At 38.4% G+C, this 20,299-nt stretch overlaps 1 protein-coding gene across 1 annotated transcript in view; it reads right to left on the bottom strand.

Annotated features, from left to right (window-relative positions):
• The window catches only part of fam13a (family with sequence similarity 13 member A), a 49,916-nt gene that overhangs the window by 19,395 nt on the left and 10,222 nt on the right, over positions 1–20,299 (bottom strand). The window contains exons 5-9 of the mRNA XM_085356903.1: positions 18,727–18,874; positions 16,239–16,331; positions 15,452–15,538; positions 10,332–10,576; positions 4,413–4,454 (exon numbers count right to left, since the gene is read on the bottom strand). Of these exons, the coding sequence (XP_085213029.1) occupies positions 4,413–4,454; positions 10,332–10,576; positions 15,452–15,538; positions 16,239–16,331; positions 18,727–18,874 (615 nt within the window). The remainder of the gene's footprint in view (positions 1–4,412; positions 4,455–10,331; positions 10,577–15,451; positions 15,539–16,238; positions 16,332–18,726; positions 18,875–20,299) is intronic.

Here is a 20,299-nt window from a genome sequence, read left to right as displayed (position 1 = left end):
TGTAGGGTAAAGCAATAGGATTGTAAACTATATGCAGCATGAAATGTGTCTGTAACCTGTGTAAGTACCTGGATTCAACTGAATGCTTGTAGAAAAAAACATAACACCGCTGTTACATCACCACTGCTTAAACATCTTTAAAAGGTTTTATTCAGACGTCTGAAAATATTTCGATGTTTCAGTATTTTCCCTCCTACAAAGTCTAACTGAGAAAAAACAAGTAAATAAAAAATCTTAAACATTATCTTTTGTGACCGTAGGGTTAGGATGTAAAGGGTCATTTTCTCACATTTTATAGGTTACAGGGTGAATGAGTTTTAAGTGGTTTCTTTTTGGTCTTTTTTTTTTTATTACATATTTAGCTAAGTGTTAGATCATAATTACATTAACACATTACTCTTGTGACTAAGTTGGCACAGCAAAAGAAAAATCCGCTCTCCTCAGGAAGTTGCTTTGGCCTCGACCAACTGATCGACATCATGTCTGCTTTTCCTGGACTACAGCTTCCTCAACATCTTCGAGGGTGACCTCAAACGAAATCTTCCATAAACAGTGGTGCTGACAGTAATAACAACTGGAAATGGGATCGCTGATGAAAGACCAGATAATAACGGCATGATGGTGTACTGTGAAGGTGACTGTGGTGGAGCTGTGTAACATGCCACAGGCATGTACTGATATTACCAAATCTATAACAAATCTATAAGGCAGGATGCCGGGCCGAGTTAAAAGCAAGCCTGCTGCACTGTGTAATAGTAACAAAGTTGTAAAGTACTCACAAGTATAAGGAATTCAAATAATCCACATGGGATTTTTTTAAATCTTCTGTTTCTCTACTCACAAATACAAATTCCTGAAAACAAAATCACATTTCTCTTCAGTGCAGTTTCATTTTTAACGGAGGGAAAAACAGAAAGGGGAAGTTGTGACAGAAGCAGAAACTGAACGCCTTGGTTATATCATGTTAAGAAAATTGCTACCGTGTAACAAATCTGCGACAAGTTAAAGGGATGGTTGATTCAGTGGCTGTCACAAATGTCACATTTTGAACATTCGATCTATACTAAAGCCTAAAATACGACAGACGTTTCTAGAGCTGTCTACAACTTTCTAGGGCTGTGGCCCATGCGAAAGGCAGGCAGGGGTAAAAGGTGATAAGACAGTCAATTACATATTTGGTCTATGACTTGATGACTGTCATAATTCAAGAAACATTTATGGCACTCTGACTAACAAACCAAGGCCATGCTCTAAGTTGCAAATATAGCACCATGACAGTAGATCATGGCTTTTTTTTTAGCTTGCAGCTGCTTACAACAAAAAAGTTGTGTACTACTGTCTGTTCATCCTGGACCATGACTTCAGCTTGAACTGTTTCCCATACGAAAAAGATCCAGATTTAGATGTACAGGAAGCTAGGAAAAATGTATTTATATCTAAATGATCCCGTGACTCTCAGATTCATCTCGGGATACGATAGAGCCAACCAAAGGAGTAACACATGATTATTTGTCTTCTTTTAACCTAAAAAAAAACTAAATATGGATCAGAAATTAAAACCATACACAGTGGGCTGTACTCTAGTTAAAAATTCAGCAAAAAACATTCCATCCATATTGGTTTTTAGACATTAGTCTAAACATTTAGACATTTAAGCTTAGCATCACTACCTACAAAAGATTTTGGTTCCTGAAGATTTAGCAGCTATAGTCGAGCCAAATAGTCTTTTGGTTGGCACATGATATAAGAAGTGTTGCAGTTTTCTGAGGAAGATGGCATCACTTCCCAGAGAGCGTAGTGCCCCACTGACTTGGTTTCAGCTGAAGAGGTAACTGTAAAACCACTGTGGTATGTGACGGGATGGCTGTCTGGTGAGTAATAAAGACATTCTTAGCTATGAACTCTGGGAAAAATAGACCTGAGGGGCAACAGGGACGACTCATTACATCACAAGCGCAACAGGAACATCACTGCCAGGATATGAATGGGCAAAGTTACCAATCCTTTCTAGAAAGTACTCTAACATATAAAACTACGCCAAAAAGCCCAGGTAAACGGCAGATTAACAAAGTGAGTGTGAAATTTCACTGCCTAGCTGTAAAAACGTACACCGAGAGTCATTTCTGTTGTTACTCCATAACCACGGCATGAGTGTTTTGTCTTTAAACAAACTTGATACCATTTGTTTTAGTTCTACTATTTTTAGCTTTACACCTGAAGAGTCATGGAGAACAAGTTGCATGTCAGCTAACAGTTGTCTTGCTCAGGTTTGTTCCAGTTACTTTTGACTGAGACAACATGATCTTAAAGGTTTATGCAGCACCAAGGTGTGTTACACTTCAACATGCGTTCAAGTGGTAACCAGTTTTTCAGCCTAAAATTAGACTGGCATTTTGTGACTGAGGGTGGGAATTACAGGGAAACTCAATACAGTGCTCATGACTGTGTTTAAAGTGCCTGTGTATCGATAACTGATACACAAGAGGAAGTGATAATGACGCATTAATGAAGATGTCCGTGTAGATTCTCATTCATCCAGATCATGGTCGTCTTGAGAGCTTGAAAAAGAAGGAAACTGGACTTCGTTTGAGTTTCACCTCTCATCCAAGGTTTCTTCACCGTGGTTCCACCCTTAACCCCCGCTGATGGTAATGATCCTCGCCTTTGTTCACACCTTGGCTCATGGGATGACTCACATGATCAACAGTGATCCATTGACCTGTTCCAAAGGGATTAAATACCTGGGACTCGTCCACCTTTAGAAGCCTCTTGGATGAGAGGTGAAACGCCTTCACAAACTTAAAATATTAATACTAATAAATTCTTAAGAATAAATAAATGTGTTTATGAAATGTCCTTCTTTTCTGGCTGGTGATACTGACTGACTGGCCATTCTCATGTCTGTGCAATAAATATGAAGCCACACCCTATAAAGATAGGGTCAAAAGGGCAAATATCTATGCTGGCTCTGGTAACACAATACAAAGCTGTGGTTTCATCATGCATTATGGGCTCACTGTTTCTTGTCCAAACGCTGTAATCCTCGAGGTCTTATCATCCAAGAAAAATTCTTTAGCTTTCTACTTTATAAACAGGCATGAGAACAGTATAAGTCTTCTTTATCTTGATAAAAACAAACATTATTTTATCAAATCCTAAAGAAATATAGTTCCAGGCAGACTCAAAACATTAATTTGGACTTCAAATTTTATAGCGTCTGTAAGATTTGCTGAACTTTTAAGTCTGCTCTGTGACGATATGACAGGTCTTCTCATTTAAATTCCCCTATTGTGCATTTTTTTGTGTTTAAAAAGCCAACAGGGCAACTCTTTGTTGTAGAAAAGCTTAAGGACTGCTGAATTTAATTGCTTCACTCTGGACCAAATAACTAAGAAAACTACTTTGCAAATAACAGTAAGACCAAAATAATGTGTTTCTCTAGTCAGTGGTTGTTTTGGTGTTTTAAAGTCAACAGGTCTTTAAGGCGTAAAAAGTGGGAACGGAACAACTCCAAAGCTTTCCCAGCTGAAGCTTATGCCAGCTAAATCCCGGCACTGTGTAACCGGGAACGTTCGCTCAGGTAATCCAGTATTACACCACAGTCAGATGTTAGCCAGGACCTTCAGAGGCTCTTGGCAAATCAAAACAGAAAATAAAATAAAATGAAATAAAATACATCAATCTGTGATCCAGTTTGACCGGGCTGAGGTTAACCAACTAAGTGGCAGTCTGAGAGCCTTTGTATGTGACAGATGCATGTAGACCTTAGCAGACAGCTCAGCTGTGCTTCCAACTAGATGTGTGCATGTGACAGTGGACAAGTAGGAAATGGAGTTACTCACAATGAACGTGAGCATGACAAGTGAGTGGGGATGGGAAGAGTTTATAGGTGATCACTTAGAGATACACAGAGAGAAACAACACTGCCTCAACTAAAGATTACTGTCACCATCAGTTATCTCTAAATTGTTATCCTGACTTTTAAAAGAAACATTGCTGAGAAAGGAAAATCCTCACATTTAGGAGGATAAAACTATTCAAGATTTTTTACTGGCATGAATTCATACGAGGAAGCTGGTGCAAAATATTTGCCAGCATTAAATATACTTTAAAAAAAGAGTCCACGTATGTATCTGTAATCAGCACATCATCTGTGAACACTGTCTTTTGCTGCGTCCTCTACTTGGCCGGTGTTTTCTGACAACGTGCTGTCTCTGCGACAATAACCAAACAGTATTGAGCAAACTGTTGCATGTGCATGCTGCCCTGCTGCCCCTCTCACTGGCAGCTTCATTGTTTCTGATGATAATGCACTGAGGCAGCATGCAGCCACTTCCCCCACACCTCCGATCAAAAACAACACAGTCTGTTCCCGTCCTGCCTGCTTTCTAACACATATACAGGAGGCCTACCTCATGTAGAAAGGAGATACTGGTCTGTCTTCATCTTGGGAGCTGAAATATGAAAACAAACAGACTCAATTAGCGTGCAGGATGCGCAAAGTCCTGTGAGATCAAAACATTACATTTCCCCACACAACAGTAGATTTCCCTGCAGCTAAAAAAAGGACATGCACAAGACTGGCTTTTGTCTGCAGAATAATGGCCATGCAGTGCTACAGATCAGTGCCTTTGTGGAGCTTGTCTCGGGTAATTATTATGAACCAAGAGAACTATGTGCTGCTCTGGAATATAGGCTGAGGTGCTACTGCTGCTGCTGCATGTATGCCAGAAGCACAGGATGAAATTATGCAACAATAAGAGGAACTCAACCTTGGCACTAATTTTGAGGTTGCCTAACTTTTTCATATCCTAGTTAAAAAATTTCACAATCGCCTGGTTTTGTTTGCCTAAGCAGAGCTCAGTTCTTTATTATCTGAGACAAGGAAAGAAAAAAAAGATTGGTACAAATACGTGAACTGTTGTAATGTTAAACCTTTAAAAAATCAAAAAGTGCTGACAGATCTCAGTAAGGTTTCTGTATGTTCATTAAATTTAGTATGAGACCTTTTAAATAAATAAAACCGATTCATCCACTTTACAAATTAATCAACAATTTTCAAGAAATTAGGGAAACAAAGAGGCATGTTTTCAGTTTAAAACACTGTGACTTATTACTACATTTTATAAAACTGTTAGGACTTTATTTGGATGTTTCTGTAAGAAGATAGTAGCTGTGTAAGCAACTCTTACAGTGCTTTATATTTAGATCTAAATAACATTGGGACAAAAGGTTTGGTTTACCAAATGCTGACAAAAAACGGAACAGCGGATAGTTTTGTAACTGCAATCCAGTGCAGGCTTTTACTTTGATTTCAAAACAATCAGCTAATTAACTACACAGAGAGTCAGGGAGAAAAATATTACTTTTACCATCTGATCATCTAATTTTATAAGTTTGAACAAATATGGTTGTTAAAAGCAGGCCACTTGACCTCAGCAGTGTTTCCTATGTTTACTCTTTGGGCTTCGATTTCAACATCTTGCTCAAGGGCATTTGGAAATTTGCAGGACAACTGCTAACCTGCTCTGCCAATTTACTCACAGCTGCTCTAAACATACAATTTGACCATAAAATATGGTATTTGTATTATACTCAGCTCTATAAAAGGAGTATATTGTATGCACATTACACTATTTATAGTATACTTACACTTTAATTACCCAAACCTGTAATAACTAAAGCACTTTTGTACTTTTGCTGCTAGTTAGAAGTCAAGCTGTCTCTCTAAGTCTTAACAATCATTATTAGATACAACATTGTAATAATTTAATCTAATATGGTAATCTGACATTTAATAGGAAAACTAATTGTTGAACTAATTAGTATTACAATATTGGTATAAACATAACCCTTCAACTTGCTGAGTGGTTTTTATAAAAAACAAAAATTCATGCGCATGCACGTTTCTCCAAAAAAACAGAAAACTAAACAAAACAAAAAATCTCAGTTTGTGTGGGAAGGAAAACAAAGATGGCAGTCTACACACCTGACAGGTTTAATATGAACATTATTTTGAATTTACAGTGCAAAGAAACAATAACGTGATAGTAAAATAAAAGATAAAGATTAAAGATGTGTCCATGCTCTCCTTGTGCATGAATATGTTAAGTTCAACGTTATATTTTTAGAGCTGCGTCCACACAGGAAACAATTTGCAGTGATGTGGTGACCACAGACAGAAGAAAGTGAATGATATTTGGCAACTCCAAGCCACGACGGGCAAAATAACTGCTAGCGATGTAAAGCAGGTCCCGAGATAAATGTTTCTCAACTTCAAGCCGGTACAGGGTTACCTAGGCAACCAGATCCTGAAATGCCAGCTAATTACCTCCTGTCAGCGTCACAGTCATGTGTAACAAGCGCATTGCTTCAATGTGCGGACGTAGCTGTAGCTGCCTGACAGCACATCTCAGGTGATGTTACACAGTAGCATGGATGTCATGAAGTAAATGGTATTATAATGTTACTTTACATAGGAAGTAACTCAATACTATAAAAAGAGAGAAGTAATGTGTGTGGTGAACCCAACACTAATCTCTCCAGCAATAGTTCCCTCTCCTTAGATTGAAGCAAACTGATCAAACATACTCGTTTGAATGTTTATATATCTCAGTATGAGTGTCAGATACATAAGAACATAAACCCTATGACATCAAACAAGCACAGTTAGTCAGCAGCTTGCACATGTTATTGTGGATCAGATTCACTCAATATTTAGTACTCTACTGCTTTGCTACGTGCTGTTCCTGCAATTGGCTTACTGTAAGCAGCGGGCATGTTGACGCGAGGGCGGACCACTTTGGCCATCCGGGCAGCACATCAACAAGTTCAAAACAAAGGATTTCGGTTTCAAGTCAGGCACGATCAAATTGGGCCAAAGTTTACTGAGCTTCAAAAGTCTTCTTAAATTGGCCAATGTACGGAAAATGTGCATACACTCCTTGTTTTAGTGAAGGGGTACTTCAACTACATAACTCTTCCAAATTCTTTTGCAGCTTTACGGGTGAGTTTTTTTCTCCCCCACATCCGCATGTTCTTACCGGGTGTTACACAGTCTGGCAAGCGTATTAAAATAGTGCGTGCCGTCACTGCCGCTGTGAATTGCAAAAGAAAAAAGCGGAAATCCTGCTTACCCACTACCTTACTGAGGGGATAACAAGAAGCTTTTGTAGGCATACTCCGACAATGCCTGATCCCTTTGAGTTAAGCGGAAAGCTACTAATGGCAAGTTGGTCAATCTGGACACGCTCTGCTTCTTCAACATTTTTAAAAATGTGTAAAACCCCCACAAAAAACGTAGTCCCGATGTTCACCTAAAAAATCTAGCTGTAAGTTTTTTTGCTTTCACCGAGTCCTTCTTTACCTTGCCCCCCACCCCAAATTTCTCCATTACACACGACAACGACAACAACAGGAGACGTACGATTAAAAATCTCGACGTGAACATTTTCCATGACATTACTTTGTAGGTGCTGTCACTGTGTTTTGCATTGCTAATCTTAAAATTAAGCTACGTAAACCCATTATCTGAGCGGGTGCTGCAAACATAAAGTGGAATTTAGCATGACTTCACTGAATGCACAAACTTTTTGCTTTTGCTTGTACTGTATATCCTTTATATTCACTACATATTTATTACATTGTTAAGGTAACACAGAAGCTCAGTCTAGATGGTTTACAAATGAAATATGACAGTCATTAGTTATTAGTTTGATAAGCACAAATCTGATCAGAGCGCCAAGCAAAATATTTACCTTACTTACAGTGTGAGTGACAGCTGACGGCCACCGTCTCATATGAGTGTTGGAAAAAAAAATACACCAGTATGCAATTTGTTAGAAAACCAGTTTGATCTAGCCAGCAGCTTCTTTCTACAAATACAGTGTGTGCTGTCTGATGTTCAGGCTGATGGACGGGACCTCCTGACAGGCGGCCAACAATACTGCTAACCCACAGGGAACCTGCATTCACAGCACACTGCAATGTTCCTCACTCACACCTTTTTCCAACGGGCTTCTAAGAATCTCAGCGGTTACATCATGATATTCACTGAACCATGGCAACTCAACAGAAAAGCCAGTATGCATTCCCAGTGTGCAACAATGCAATGCTAAGAGAATAACAGCTTGTCATGACTCTGCTATGCTGGCTAGAGTGGCCTGTACGATGAATCAGATTAATGTGATATATTTCAGGTACAGGTGACGGCCGGAGGCAAACAAACTTAGTGTATGGAGGATTCTGATACATACAGAAGAGAAAAAAAGCAAAGTGGACAACAAGTGGAGCTACTTCCAGGAACTCCTGAGAAGGATTATTTTGATCTTAAGTCTGTGGTGAAGACCCGGGATGGGAGCAGTTTGTGAAACGATGTGTTAGATTTAATATGATACAACAACAAACAACGATGATGTGGTGCTCTCTTTACCATCAATTTGATGCAAACTAAACTGATTTCCCATTTTATTCCCTTAAAAAAGTATAGCATATTTTTAGGCATATTTTAATCAAACTTATCCTGGACAAGATAAATCTGCACTTTTCTTTTCATTTTAGCTAAACTGGATCTAAAACAGTTCAGGTCCAGCTGTGGTATAAGCAGCACTATGCTGGTACAGACTTCTTTGACACATACCTACAGAAAGCGAGAGCAAGCTGCCAGCCCGGCATGAGTTACAGCTACAGACATGAAAACACAGATTTATATTTGTGGAAAATTATCATTTTGACTTATATGGTAAAGCATTTTTTCACATGATAACAGAAAATTAAATTTCTATAAACACCACAAAAAATACCACAGTGCAGTTTGTTAGACACGACTATAGAGCATCTGCTGCTTTCTTGCATTAGACATGGTGAAGTAATTCAAGTCTTTTGGCACATCGCATGTGCCTAATACTAAATACCAGTGAGTTCAGATTGCTGACGCACATTATGGAGGTACTCGGTAAACAGCCACCAGATACAAGTGGACCAGGAGAATTTTAGGGTGTGGGGAAAATCCACCTGAAGATTTATTCTCACTCTGACATGGTGACAAAAGCATTTGCCACCTTGGAAGCACAGAATGGTTTTAATGTATTCCAGGCATTTCTGACTCCAGCACCTGGGTTAATATAGTGCATGATCTTGGCTATATGTATATAAACCCTTGCAGCACAGTGCTGTGAAAGACATATCGCCCTTTTCCTGATTTCGTATCACTGAACTCACCGTTCCGAAAAAACCAAAACAAATGTGATTATTCACAGTTAATGAATATATTTCACATAGGGCAAGGCTTGGATAGCTTTTTTCAATTAATAAATGAAATTATCATCATTTACAAACGCGATTTTCTTATAATAAAATCTGTTTGATGATCTGAAACATGTAAGAATAACAGATATCCCCCCAAAAGAATCAGGAAGGGGGCAAATACTTTTTCTGCTCATTCATAGGACGCATGGCTGTCTCTGTTTCTATGTTTGCGTGTCAAACTAAACTTTTATGTAACGCGTAAAAGGATCTTGTGATGACAGGAGTCAGACACTGATTAATGTTATACTAAAGGTCACAGAAGCCAAAAACGTCGTCACCTTTTTTTATCCAAATACTTGGAAGCATCACATGCGACATGCTCATATCTTATAATTTGCAGTTTTTCCACTTCCCGCATCCAATTCTACGCACTTTTGATTTATCACTATGTAAAGAGAAAAACTGGGATAAATAGTAGCATGTTTAAAAAAAGGCTAATGTTAAATAGTATAGTAGTGATTTTTGGCCAACGAGTGAAGTTCAATTGAACGCAGTTCTACTCTAAACTCCGAGTTAAAGCAAAACCTCAACAACAGACACAGCTGCAGTCTTGCTATTCCAGGACGGCACTTAACACCAAGAGGTTTCCAGTTTCAGCTTCTTGTGACAGGCTGCTCTGCACGCCAAACAAACGCTGCCACCGGGCTCAGGCTACAGGTTCTTTGGTTAACACCACATTGCATATGTATACAGGAGTCATGAACTATTTACCACTAAAAGAGCCCCTCCTTCATATTTCACTCCATAAGGTATCTTTTAATGTCATGCAGGCATCTAGCAGTGAAGTGTGTGGCTGTGTGTGTTACATGATTTTACACCAGTCATAAGCATCATGCAGACAATACTGTGATGCTAATAAAGTCATAAAACTGAAAGAGTGGCTGGCCACATTTTTCAGAGTAAATGAGCCTGGTTTTTAAACTCTTTTGAAAAACAAGATTCACAAATAACACTTTAAACATAAATCACACATAGCCATCGATAATGGGTTTTTTTTTTTTATAATTTACACCAGACACACTCACCTGCTGAGGCCCTTCATGCTTTCAGAGAGGCTGACGTCGTGAGGGTCGACGTGGGAGGCAGTGTCTGAGGTGGCTTGGTGAGACATGGGTGTAGTTTCCATTGCTTCTGCGCTGGGGGTCCTTAGCTCTGAGGTCAGGGGCAAAACTATTGGTATGGAGAAAGGTTTTGCGTGGTAGGGCGCCCTGGAAGAGAGGCTGGGTTGGGGGACCACTTGAGTCATGCTGTCAATTTTCCCTTTCCTCACCTGTGTCACAGAGAAAGGTGAGAGGTCTCGTGAGGGGAAATTTGAGATAGCACGGGAGGCAACTGATACACTGCCGATAACATTTCTGTACAATCAAACACACAGAAATGCACACGTGACACCTTTGCTCAGGTTGCTATAAACTATAAAGCATGCATTCGAGGATCTTCTGGAAAAGGGTTAGGGAAAAAAGGAGCTATCTTATAAACCTTACCGTGCTGACTCTGAGAGGGTACAAACAGCGTGAGCCGTCAACTGTTGTATAGGAAAAGAATCTTAACCTAATTACAGCCACATTCTGAGAACTACCCTTTTTCATTTCCGAGTCACGACCAGCTAAACCAAGGAGAAACGTGCCGAAGAGCTTTCTTCTCGCTCATGTGGAGAGCACTCGCTGCTCACGCACACTGAAGCTGAATAGCTGGCTGTGGGGAGCATCAAATGGGTCTGACACTAGCTTAACTATCGATAATGGCCAGAAATATCCAACACTAAAATGGGCTTGTCTTTAGATGAGCGTGTGCAGGCTGAATTAAAAGGCTTTTTCGTCTTTGTACCAATTATCAGAGGAACATTTCCATTTTGGGGTTTAACTTAATGGGCTGTACAATAATCTATGGATGCAGCAACCCATTTAGACATTTAGTCACTGATGCACTTAATGGGCAGATCATTGGGAACATTATTAGTCGAACAAACTTCTTTAGCTAGACCTGGTATGGATTTTGCCCCTCAGAGCTTTGTGATTGATTCAGCTAAATCGGTCGTTCACAGGAAAACTGCAGGGGAGGAAAAGGGGGAAAATAAATGTGGACATCAGCTTATTTTTAGCAAAGGATTGAAGCATGTTGCATCACACTCTGGGGAGACGTCATGGTGAGAGATGGTAGAAATGGGTGTTGTGTTAATGGACTTCAGTGTTTGGTAAAGGTAAGATGTTACCATAGCCTGGTTTCTCTATATTACTGTATTTCCTTACGTTCTGTGTTTTGATGTTCTACTTTTGTATTTTCCTTTTTTTGAATAAAAAGATATCTTTAGTGTTTATTTTTAATGTTTCTTTTACTACTAAACAACATCCAATTGGATAAATGAACACATAAATACATTTCTCCAGTCTCTAATAAAACAACTTTGTGTTCAAAAACAAAAAGTCATCCTGCTCACAGTCCATCACAATTCACAAGTTACTGCCCATAAAATCATAAACGTGACTCGACCTTGAGCACAATTTTGATGAAGACAGGTAACCATTGTGTGATAATTTCACTAAAATCTGACCAGCAGCCAATGATTCGTGTGAATTGAGGATGGACAAACAACTTACTGCCATGGCATGAGTTCATCAATTCTTCAGTTTTGGATTAGCTAAAAATTTAAACTGAATCGTGCTAGAAGCTTGTTGGTGACTAAATAGCAGCCACTAGTTATTAGGGAAAAATGCATATTCCACTACTGCTTAGAGAGCAGTTGTGGAAGTTGGCTGTTGCTGTAAAATTGACTCCTTGTGAATGCTTTGGCTGCTACAGGATTGCAGCGGCAGACTGTGGTTTGCACGGAAGCGACTGACTCTTCTGCAAACAGTTGTGCCATTAGAAACGTGTTGTTTATGGTACAACTTTTACTGTGAAAAGTGAGCAATCTCTGTTTGTTTTTTAGATTTTTTCTATTGCTCAATAAGTAGTTTGTGAGTGTTCCTTCCATGCAAACTCCAGTCAACAGCTACACTTTGCTTGTGTTGTAGAGAGGATTTTGGTGCAGCACCCTTTTTGAAATCAGTTTCACCTGGCGACAGCCTAGCAACTTCCAACTAGTCAGAGAATGTCCATTTGTGGCCAGGGGTTGCAGACTGGCCTGTAGGCCTGTGTGACTGCGGTTTTAGCCAGAAGATAACATGAAATCATGTTATATCTCTCAATAAAGGCACAGCCATACAAATCAAACAGAGGGCTAAACACCCGGTTTTGGTTTTGGCCTATGCATTTAGAACAAAAATCAGGAGCGAAAGAGACCAAAAATTCCTGACAAACCTAAATGAGGATATGACCTGGTTTCTAAATCATGGATTAACTTATAATTTGTGAGTAAAATCTCAAAAGACTTCAAACAAAGCCAAATGAAATATTTAGAACTCTGTGTTTTCTCTCTCTGAACCTGCTACAATAAAAAAGGAAGCTGTGGCTGGCCACAAAACAAGTACTCACTGAACTCTGTTTACTTGATGGTGCAACGTGATCCATACCTGTTCTTGCTTGCACAATTGCCACAGTCTTTTCTTATGAATGTTTTAAATGGTGGGTCTTGATATAAACATTTGAGCTTTAAAAGAAGAAAAGCGGGCATCTGCCAATTAAAAAAAAAAGCACTCAAGCGTTTCTGTGATTTTCCACGGTGACAGTTTTGTTTTTTCAGCAAGAGGGAATAACTAATACTCTGCCAGTAACAGCTGTTTGTTTTACAGTCCAAAGATCATGTATGAGTATAAATGTGTTGGTCAAACAAAACACAAGTTTCAAGTTTAAAAGAGGTGTATGATAAATCTAGAAGATACAACAAACAGATTAAAGGCTCTCCAATTTAAGTAGGTGGGTGTGTTTTTCTTTTACTGTTAGACATAACCTGAGGCTAATAAAAAGTATTTTATAGACTGACAAGACTTTGTCCTTAGAGGACTTCAGAAACCTGGTGTAGCTCTGGTAGAAATGTGTGAGTGGAGATCATTTAAAAAACAAACACTTAATATGTTTTCTTAAGCAGTAAAGAAGCCAAACCCCTCCTAAGCTTAGCTTTATGGGGAAAGTGAGTTTTTACTGGAGGCTCAGGGAAACAATAGCAATAAAAGTTAATATTTAAAGTGACCATGAATCGCTTGATAAATTCTTAAGGTCAGTCTTTTATCTGTGAACACCATTTTAATTTTGAGAGGAAGTTAAGACTTCCAGGAATGGGATATTGTGAGCTTTTGTAATGAGACTCAGCAGCTGGACGTTCAGGTTGATGGGTTTAGTGGTTCATTGGCTCCTAAGCAAAAGACGTCACTAGTTTGCTGCTGATGGTCGAACATTTAAGTCGAACATGCTGTTGCTCTTAGCAACCATCAATGGGAAAGCTATACAGCTTTTTTTAGTTGTGTAAAGTATCTAAGTGCATTTATTTGAGTGCAAATTTGAGGCCCGTATTCTACTGGAGAATTGTCTTTATGAAACTCTACTTCTACTGCACTAGACTTCAGAGAAAATATTTGACTTTTTTCTTCCATTATCTATTACTTTGTATTTTAAAACTTCATAGAAACATAAAAAGTAGATGAAAAAAATAAATAAAACAAGCCAACAGTACAAACAAGTGCAGCTGATTGCTTTGTTTACACAAAACTGTATTTTGAGATTACTTCATTTGTCTTTTGGGCAACTGTATGAACATTTCATCATTATACCCTCTTGAATGTGAGGGCTTCCCTGTTGACCTTCCTTTTTAGTAATAAGCACTAGTTGCATTCTTATACAGAGTACTCAGATATTACTTCAGACAAAAACAGTAAAATGATTACCTGAATACTTTGAGTTAAGCACAAATTAAAACAGTTAATCTTGTGGACGCCATGCATCTGTAAATTATTACTGTGCTGCATTTTACAACAGAACCAATTGTTGATCTTTATTAATGATAATCAGGGTTGCCAAGCCTGCGTGCAAAAATCAGGCCAAATGCCATTCAAAACAAGACCAAGCGAGCCCAGTGTTCAGACGCGGAGGATGCCAGAGACTGCTTTAGCACGTACGCATGTGTGCTCGGGTTGATTACTGGCATGTGATTATTTGACTTGATGTAATTTTTCACACAATAACACGTCTTAATAAAAGTCACATACAGATGTAAACTGGATGAAGCCAATTTTGAACAAAGTTTTTATAAAAACTTTATCTAAACACTAGCTAAATTCTTTTGTCACATTTGTTATAATAAAACTTTAAAGCAGCAGAAACCTGAAAAGCAATGAGCGAACGTTAACCTTCACTGGAAGTGTATTTCATTTGTCGCTTAGCTGTACACTGACACGCACAGACTGTGAAGCCAGAGACGAAGGTTGAAGTGAAACGTTTAAAAATACTCTTCAGTTTTCTACACAACCTCTGCTAGAAAGCAAAAAATTCTTTGCAGGGCACAAATGAAAGCAAAACGTCCTTCATCGGCAGATGTTTTTACCCTTCTGAGCTTAACTTGCTATCAGTCAGCATTTCTTTTATCTCACAGTGACACAAGCTTGGATATGATAAACACATTTATGGCTTCAGAGCTTTGTTTAAACTACGCTCAAAACAAACAGCAAGATCATTTTAATGTGTCTCAAAGCTGAAACCAACCTTAAGAAAATTACTCTCATTGAACTGCATATGTGATAAAATACTAAATAATAATAATTTATCATTCAATTCAACTGACTAAAGGAGAAATTTATACTTTACAAATACATCTTTCCAATAAATGATTCCTGAGCAGTTTGTAAAACATGTGCACAGACAGGAATTCTCCAGGGTTTTATTGCCCTTTTGCCCCTAATTGCCTATTTCAGTGTCGGGCCTCATCTGTAGTAAGACAGCATACCAAAGCCACTGTTTTTCTCTCTCTGCAAATAACTATGCCGTTGTTTCCTGTAGCAAATTGTCTTTATCAAATCATGTCACGTGACCAAGCAGAGGGGTTTAGGCATCGCAGGCAGTCTGAGCGATAACTTCAGGGTAATCAGCACTAAGGCAATACAGCAGATAAGAAGCCCTATAAATGTATATATGAAATATGAAATAAAATGTAATAAACTAGGAGGCCAAAACAACAGTGCAATTATTCATGCTGACACGTGGTTGTCTCTTGTACCTTCTTTTTTCTTGTTTTTGCATTTGGAGCGTTGGTGCAGGATTTCTTCGGAAGATCTGCATTTCCTGTTTGGTTTAGGTGGCCAATCTTGAAAAGGTGTACACACAGATAACAGCAGACAATGAGATTTATAGTACATAGTAAAATTATCTGAATAACTTTAGAAGGTATGTATGAATGTAAACCACAGAAATAGCATTGCATTCATCAAGAAAGGTGTAAACACTTCAAAAAGCTGTTTTGAAACAACAGAATTTAAACCAAAAAAAGACAACTGAGTCACTAAAATAATTTTACGCTGCATCATAAAACTCCAGTGGGTGGTATTGTGAGCAGTGAAGATCTACAGCTGTTAATGTTTTAGAAGAATAAATGTTAATGCTTTTTAAATTTAGGTTGAACTTGGTCACCTGATAAGTTATCAGCAACAAAACGCAAACTACTAAAAAGGTCATCGTCTGCTTCACTGAGTGACAGGAAAAAACAATACATGTGGTATTGCATGTGGTATACGCTAGTCACTACACAATAACCCACACAGACGCACACAAATATAGCATTACAAAACAGCTTTTCCAAAACATGCCCATGTTGTGTTAATTGCGTCACACAGATTATAGTGCTGTTGTAAAAGCGACTATGTAAGGGAATTTAAAAGGTTCTTGGAAGGCAGACCTGGGAATGCCAGGCATAAACGAGAACACACACAAACACACACTTCACACTGGACAGATTTCTTCTTTCATAACAGGTATGAATACATGCATAAACAAAGACACAAACACACAGGCTTTACTTTCATCCTAGTAAGTGGGGTTATTGTCTTTGCATCGAGATGGCTGGATGAATTCTTTGTGTCTGCATCTGCCACTTGAGTCTCCTGGTACAAGAAAGAGGACAAAGGAGAGTCACATCTGTAATACACATCTTACATACAGCCAATTAACAAAAGAGGTAACGTCTCATCTTTAATAAAGGCCAGGAAGCTTTTTCTCCAGTCCTTATGCATGGAATAAGAATCTCATATATATAGTAGATGTGAAATATGTCAGGGTAGGTGGGTTCTGCTGTTGTGTTTTATTCTAATAGCTCCTATCAACACAGCTGAGCACAGATTTAAACAGCATGACAGTCTGCCTCCTCAAACACACACGATCACTAAAAACTGCCGTGCACACGTGCTGGCGGTCTGCATTTTACAACTGGAAGTAAAGGCAAACCACCGATCATGTGTGCTATGTTCACAGGCATTGCAAGGAAGGTCAGGAGGTATGATGCCTCTGCAGGTCACGTGTGTGTGTGTGTGTGTGTGTGTGTGTGTGTGTGTTAGTGTGCATGTTTGTATGTTAGACAATCTTTTCTGGGTGAGGGATTTCCTACTGCTCATCAGTGTCTCAAGTGTCAATGCCCTTACAGGAATTCACAACACAGCACAGGTGCTTGTGATCGGATGATGATATCACAAAAAAGGACACGTCTTTAAAGTCTTTGCAGATTTAATTTTAGTGTTACAAGTAATCTGGACCTTTTGGAATTTATTAAGTTGAATTTGATCAGGTTTGCTTTTTCATGACGTCACATAGGTCACAGACTCAAGACTTAATGGTGTTAAAAATGACAGGAGAGTGCTATGAAAGAAGAGGCTAAAGGTCAAAACAAGAGAGAGATCCCACCATCAGTAGCTGCTCATCAGATGGCCAGTGTCACGTTTCACACGCCCGACACAGGCATTAATCAACAATCGAGACACTGTTGATGTCTGCACACTGAGATAAAAAAAAAAGGCTGGTCTCTAAATTCTGCTAATCATGAGATAGTGGTAAATGAAGCTGTTCTCAGTAAATATTCGGTAGGCTTCTCTACGCCACTCAAATATTAATTGGATCTTTAAACAATTAAATAATTAATAAAACATGTTAATGTTTTTATTAATTTGTTTGTTTACTGCTTTCATATGCAGTCTCTTTGGGTGAAAATTGATTCATTCTATACTGAGTTACAGTTTATAGTGACTTTTATGGTGACAGACATATGATTAAGATAATACTGTTACACAACATAAATGCTGGGCAATGCTTTGACACGTAGCTAAAAATACAGCTTTTTTCCCCTTTAGCTCACGAAATTTATACACAATGACACTTAATTTTGGACACCTGGAATATCTAAATTATTATACATTAATAATTTATAAATATGTCAACAACATGTTTAAAGGAAGGAGGAGGTAGAGATTTGATAGGGTGCTCTTGTCCAATATTTTCATGTGTGTGAGGGTGCACGGGCATGTTGGTATGGGTATGTATATCTGTAGGTTGTGTTTCCTTTGAGGTGTTACTGGGGTTATTGAAAAGGTGTATATGTGTGTATGTGTATGTATGTATGGATAGATAGAAAGATAGATATACATATAATTAATAAAAAAAAAATACATGTAAAATATAATGTAATTGTAAGGAGGTATTTCTGTAGTCTATTGATTACTTGATAGTGGAAAGGGGGTGGGGTTAAATAAGCTGATGCTTCTTCCTGCTCCTTTTTGAACATGAAAGTTATTTGTGGTTGTGGTTGCTCGTTTTCCTTTCGTTTTGCTTTGTTTGTTTGTCTCTTTTGAATTCTATGTTGTTGTACTTTTTCAACATGTTCAAAAGAAAGATTCAATCAATCAATTAAAAAAAGCTAAAAATTACATTGTTGTTTATTAGGCAAATACCAAACTGAATTCATGTTTTTATACTCAAAGTTAGGGCCAGCCAACAGTACGGTAATTACATTTTAGCTTTAAAAATATAATTTCGACTAAACAGCTTGCATATGCTGGCGGATTAACCATTACAGGAACATAAAAATTATGTGGTAATTATGTGTATCTCATAAAAGAAATGAAATGGTGATGAAAATAAACCTGAATATAAACTGGCAAACCAAACCAGCTGATCAATAGACATCAGTCATCAAAGCAGACAACAGACAAAAACAACCAAGGACTGAAAACAGCCACCTGTTGATATAAGATCAATAATTCAATCATTTTTACCTTGACATTACACAAGGCTGCTTGTGTAAGCCATCAATCATCCAGGTGACTGGGCAGAAGATGATGTCATAGATGAAGTCACACTGTTTAAAGTGCATGGGCACGACATGTGAATCATTAAGTTGTCTTACCAAACTGCAAAGCATTGCCCCGACCATCAACACTCATTTATTTCATGTAAACAGTGATCTGTTTCACATAAACACTACTTTCCGGTGCTTCTGTGAGTATACCGCACCTCGGCAATGATAGGCGATGCCTCTTCTTTTGCGTAGTCTTCTCTGTCTGTGTTGGTCTCAAAGATATTGTTGTAGTTCTGGATAAGTTTGGCCATGATCTTGTTACAGATGTTCTGGTCCTTAAGTGCTTCAAATCCAGGAGCCACGCTAAAATAAAATAAAATAAAGTAAAAGCAAAAAGATGACATTTAATTGAAATTCTTTAAAGGGAAAGGTCATTCAAATGAGCACCAAATAAATATCCATAAACACTAATGTGAGCACTTTAATAGGAACTACATTCAATGGCCAGTATGTTAGGTACACCTGTTCAACTCCTTATTAACACAAATATGTAATTAGCCAATTGCATGGCAGCAACTAAATGGTCAAGATGAAGTACTAAAGTTCAAATCACAAGGGCAAGAAAGCTGATTTAAGTGACTGATTGTTGGTGTCAGATGGACTTGTCTGAGTATTTCAGAAACTGCAGGGATTTTCAAGCACAACGGGTGAAAATGTTGTGTTGAATGCCTCAAGCTAACTCAAATAAACACTCATTACAACCAAGGTATGCTGAAGAGCATCCCCTGAACCCTGCATATTAGCTAAGAATGGGAAATGTAGGCTACAGTTGAGGTTAATCAAAATTCAAGCAGAAGACTCTTTAAACATTTCCTGGTCTGATGAAATTTGATTTCTGCTGCAACACTCTGATGCCAGGGTCAGAATTAAGCATAAACAAAATAAGAACGTGGATCCATCCTGGTGTTGGTGTTACGATATGGTCTTTGCACACATAACATCCCGTATGACCCAAGTGTACCTGTCTTCTGATTGCTGTTTCCAGCAGGACAGGATGCCATGTCACAAAGTTCACCTCATCTCAAACTGGTTTCTTGAAGCAGCGGTTTCAGTGAGTTCACTGTACTCAAAAAGCCTCCACAGTCACCAGATCTCATTCTATTGAGCACCTTTGCTCATATAGCAAAAAGGTGGTCCGACCCAGGATTAATGGGAAGCATTAATGTTTATATTATGCCCTGTTCATGGATTTCTGTAAAGTAATAAGGAATTATGTGTAGTTTGGTAGAAAAAAAGTGTCACTTTCATTAAATTTAAGAAGAAATCAGACATCTGTAGATCTAAAGCTAACACCAAAACAACATAACTTGAATTCATGGGTGGACTATCCCTTTGAAACTGACTATAGCAGCAGCAATAAAAGCAACAATCTGTATGGAACAAATGCAACTAAGCTGTAATCTTGATACTGAAATAGAAAGTAAGTCCCCAAGTTGTCAGACTGAATCCAGCTTCTATAACAAGTTTGTATGATACTGCCGAACAGCTGTGTGAGATGTACACCGGGCTGTGGGCCTATCTGTAGGTCTAATTATATAACCTTTACACAGTCTGAAGAGAACAGACTGTACAGTATGAAAGAGTATCCATTACAGTGTCTCTTATATCAGTTTCCACGGGAATCCCGGCCTTAATTAACCAATTTATCGCTGGAGATTCCCACTGGCTATCAGTCTAGACAACACTACAGTTACATGGTATGGTCTTGTCTTGGTCTTGGTATGGTAT

The sequence above is a fragment of the Diplotaxodon limnothrissa genome, linkage group LG6 (genome assembly GCF_057381915.1).
Source record: "Diplotaxodon limnothrissa isolate DT_005_m linkage group LG6, D_limnothrissa_male_GT1.1, whole genome shotgun sequence".
In the NCBI taxonomy this organism is placed as follows: Eukaryota; Metazoa; Chordata; class Actinopteri; order Cichliformes; family Cichlidae; genus Diplotaxodon; species Diplotaxodon limnothrissa.
This window is presented reverse-complemented; position numbering and strand designations above follow the sequence as displayed.